The sequence below is a fragment of the Lottia gigantea genome (genome assembly GCF_000327385.1).
Source record: "Lottia gigantea unplaced genomic scaffold LOTGIsca_1, whole genome shotgun sequence".
Lineage (NCBI taxonomy): Eukaryota > Metazoa > Mollusca > Gastropoda > Lottiidae > Lottia > Lottia gigantea.
In genome coordinates, this window is record NW_008706746.1 from 200,443 (window position 1) to 201,615 (window position 1,173).

At 42.1% G+C, this 1,173-nt stretch overlaps 1 protein-coding gene across 1 annotated transcript; it reads left to right on the forward strand.

Annotated features, from left to right (window-relative positions):
• Window positions 1-22: 22 nt before the first annotated feature.
• On the forward strand, window positions 23-1,021 carry LOTGIDRAFT_102448 (hypothetical protein; the record flags this gene model as incomplete). The annotated part of the gene is made up of 1 exon (XM_009045364.1): window positions 23-1,021. The coding sequence occupies one exon, from the start codon at window positions 23-25 to the stop codon at window positions 1,019-1,021; it is 999 nt and encodes a 332-aa protein (XP_009043612.1).
• Window positions 1,022-1,173: the final 152 nt, after the last annotated feature.

A 1,173-nucleotide genomic window follows, 5' to 3' on the forward strand; every position in this document is an offset into this window, starting at 1 on the left:
TGGTATATATTCACCCTGATATATGTTCACCCTGGTGTATGTTCACCCCGGTATATATTCACCCTGGTATATGTTCACCCTGGTGTATGTTCACCCCGGTGTATGTTCACCCTGGTGTATGTCCACCCTGGTATATATTCACCCTGGTATATGTTCACCCTGGTATATGTTCACCCCGGTATATATTCACCCTGGTATATATTCACCCTGGTGTATGTCCACCCTGTTATATATTCACCATGATATATGTTCACCCTGGTATATGTTCACCCTGGTATATGTCCACCCCGGTATATATTCACCCTGGTATATATTCACCCTGGTGTATGTTCACCCTGGTATATATTCACCCTGGTATATGTTCACCCTGGTATATGTTCACCCTGGTGTATGTCCACCCTGTTATATATTCACCCTGGTATATGTTCACTCTGGTATATGTCCACCCCGGTATATATTCACCCTGGTATATATTCACCCTGGTATATGTTCACCCTGGTGTATGTCCACCCTGTTATATATTCACCCTGGTATATGTTCACTCGGGTATATGTCCACCCCGGTATATATTCACCCTGGTATATATTCACCCTGGTATATGTTAACCCTGGTATATATTCACCCTGGAATATATTCACCCCTGTGTATGTTCACCCTGGTATATATTCACCCTGGTATATGTTCACCCTGGTGTATGTTCACGCTGGTATATGTCCAACCTGGTATATGTTCATCCTTGTGTATGTTCAACCTGGTATATGTTCACCCTGATGTATGTTCACCCTGGTATATGTCCAACCTGGTATATGTTCATCCTTGTGTATGTTCAACCTGGTATATGTTTACCCTGGTAGTGGAAATATATCAGGGCGGTCATATATACCCTCCGCGGGTTGTAGAAGTGTTTACCCAATCCCTCAATACCATCGTTCTCTATCTGGCAATGGATTGTGCATTTAGATCAGGATTTGGGAATTCCTTCTTTGAGACTTTAATTGTTGATAACAAAGTCCTCAGTTAAAGGGAAATAATTTGAATAATCAAACCAATATCTAGATTCAGACAACAATATTAAAGTCACCGCTTCAGATGGGGAAAATGAAATGAAATGAATGAATGGAGTTTTACGTCCTACTTTTCTGCACCAGGTTCAGATAGGGGGGGGGGGGGGTG